The 1,856-nt window shown below is 38.2% G+C and overlaps 2 protein-coding genes across 2 annotated transcripts in view; both read left to right on the forward strand.

The window, feature by feature from the left end:
• The window catches only part of dlk2 (delta-like 2 homolog (Drosophila)), a gene marked incomplete at its 5' end in the record, with an annotated part of 3,198 nt that extends 2,277 nt beyond the window's left edge, over nucleotides 1–921 (forward strand). Inside the window, one exon of the mRNA XM_034865797.1 lies at nucleotides 1–921. This exon is cut by the window's left edge and continues 697 nt beyond it. Coding sequence (XP_034721688.1) covers nucleotides 1–114 — 114 coding nt within the window.
• lrrc73 (leucine rich repeat containing 73) overlaps nucleotides 1–1,856 on the forward strand; it is a 7,694-nt gene that overhangs the window by 5,417 nt on the left and 421 nt on the right. The window lies entirely within an intron of this gene.

The following is a 1,856-nucleotide window of genomic DNA, read 5'->3' on the forward strand; positions in this document are numbered from 1 at the left end:
TGCTCCTGGACGTTAACGTCACGGTGGCGGCGGGGGGGCGAGCCGGAGCGCCAGATCAGCTTCCTGAACGTAGCCGAACCGGAGAAGAAGAAACTGAACACTGAGGTCATTTAGAACAGGAAGTGGACTGCATCTCCCAGAGTGCACCTGGGGTTAATAATATGCAAACTAACGTGACATCAGGTACATTGATATTCATGATCTCAGTGCTGTAACTTCTCCTGCAGCAGAGCACCAATCTCCATCCAGAAAACCAGCGTTTTAACAGATGTTTCCCTGTCTCCTTGGAATCATAATTGACAACATTTAATTTTAAGACTTTTATAATCATCATAGTCATCATAATGTTGTTATTTCGGCTTTTTATTTTTTGAATGAAATGAAATCACACGTGAGAAAAAGAATGTGAACCCTGAGGCAGAGACGGTTCGGAGGACTGTCCTGTCTCCGTGTCCCCGGGTCGAGCACACTGACGAAAAGTCTCAAAATGGCCGTCCCTGCCACTGAGGACACGGAGACACAAAGGGTTGTAACTGCCTGAAAAAACAATGTGAAAGCCGCCCAGATAGACTGAATAATGAATTAATATGCAAGAGAACCGTGACAACATTAACATGTATATTTACATTTATGATCTCGCTCCTGTAGCTGTCGGATGTTTCGCTTCCTGCGTAAACGGATCGACCAAACTCCATCCGGAAAACTAACGATTTAAACGTTGTTAGGCTGTCTCTTTGCATATATACCGGATAAAGTTTGAATTCAGACCTTTATACAGATCGTTATCATGATGTTGTTCTTTCGGCTTCATTTTTGTTCCGTTTGTTATAATTAAATCCCCGCAAAATGTGTTAAAGTTGGTTCATGCCACTGGAGGAGCGCAGTCGACCGGAGCCCTGAACTCCATCCGGTAAACCAGCGATTTAAAGAGTTTTGTGCTCCTCGTGCTGTAGAAACACCTGATAAAGTTTAACTTCAGACTTCTCTCGGTTACCCACCATTATGTTGTTTATTCGGCTTATATTTTATCCGTTTATTGAAATTAAAAAACCGCAAAACTCTACCTAAAGTAACGGCCGTTCTCCCAGAGACAATATGCAAATGAGCTGTGACATCATGCACGTGCACATTTATATTTATATCTCGCGCCTGTAACTCAATTAGAACCAGAACGTTTATTTTTTTAATTTGTTTATTTCATACATTCTTCTTCCAGTTAAAAAGAACTAACGCCTACATTACCCATAATGCAGTTCTCCCTCTGACAGGTTCCGTTTTTTCAAATTTAAATTTCTTGCTTTCTCTATATATGTGTGTGTGTGTGTATTTATATGTATATATGTGTATATATACATACTCTTATATATATATACTGTGTATGAGAGTTGTGTGGTTGTGTGTTGCAGACAGATTTGTGTCATAAACACACAGGGAGATGTACACAACATGCTACACACCTTGTTTTTGTTCTTTAAATGAATTGTATTAACTTTATTGACTATTTTTAATTGTATTAAGAAAAGATTTTAAATAATATTTCAAAAATGAAAATCATTCTTCTTTTTTATGTTGATGATTAAAGTACATTATCACTTACTTCTTCATCTTCTCCTTCTTCTTCTTCTTCTTCTTCTCTTGATGATTTACACGCAACCGCAGCAAAGAAAGTTGATGATAATTAGCAGAAAAAAAGGCAGAATGTTGTTTAAAAACGGCAAAATTATCCTAAAAGAAAAAGAAAATAATTTAATATGAACGCCTTAATTAATGTGTGTGTGTGTGTATATGTGTGTGTGTGTGTGTGTGTGTGTGTATATGTGTGTGTGTGTGTATATGTGTGTGAGTGTGTGTGTGTG

Source organism: Etheostoma cragini, unplaced genomic scaffold, assembly GCF_013103735.1.
Source record: "Etheostoma cragini isolate CJK2018 unplaced genomic scaffold, CSU_Ecrag_1.0 ScbMSFa_2725, whole genome shotgun sequence".
Classification (NCBI taxonomy): domain Eukaryota; kingdom Metazoa; phylum Chordata; class Actinopteri; order Perciformes; family Percidae; genus Etheostoma; species Etheostoma cragini.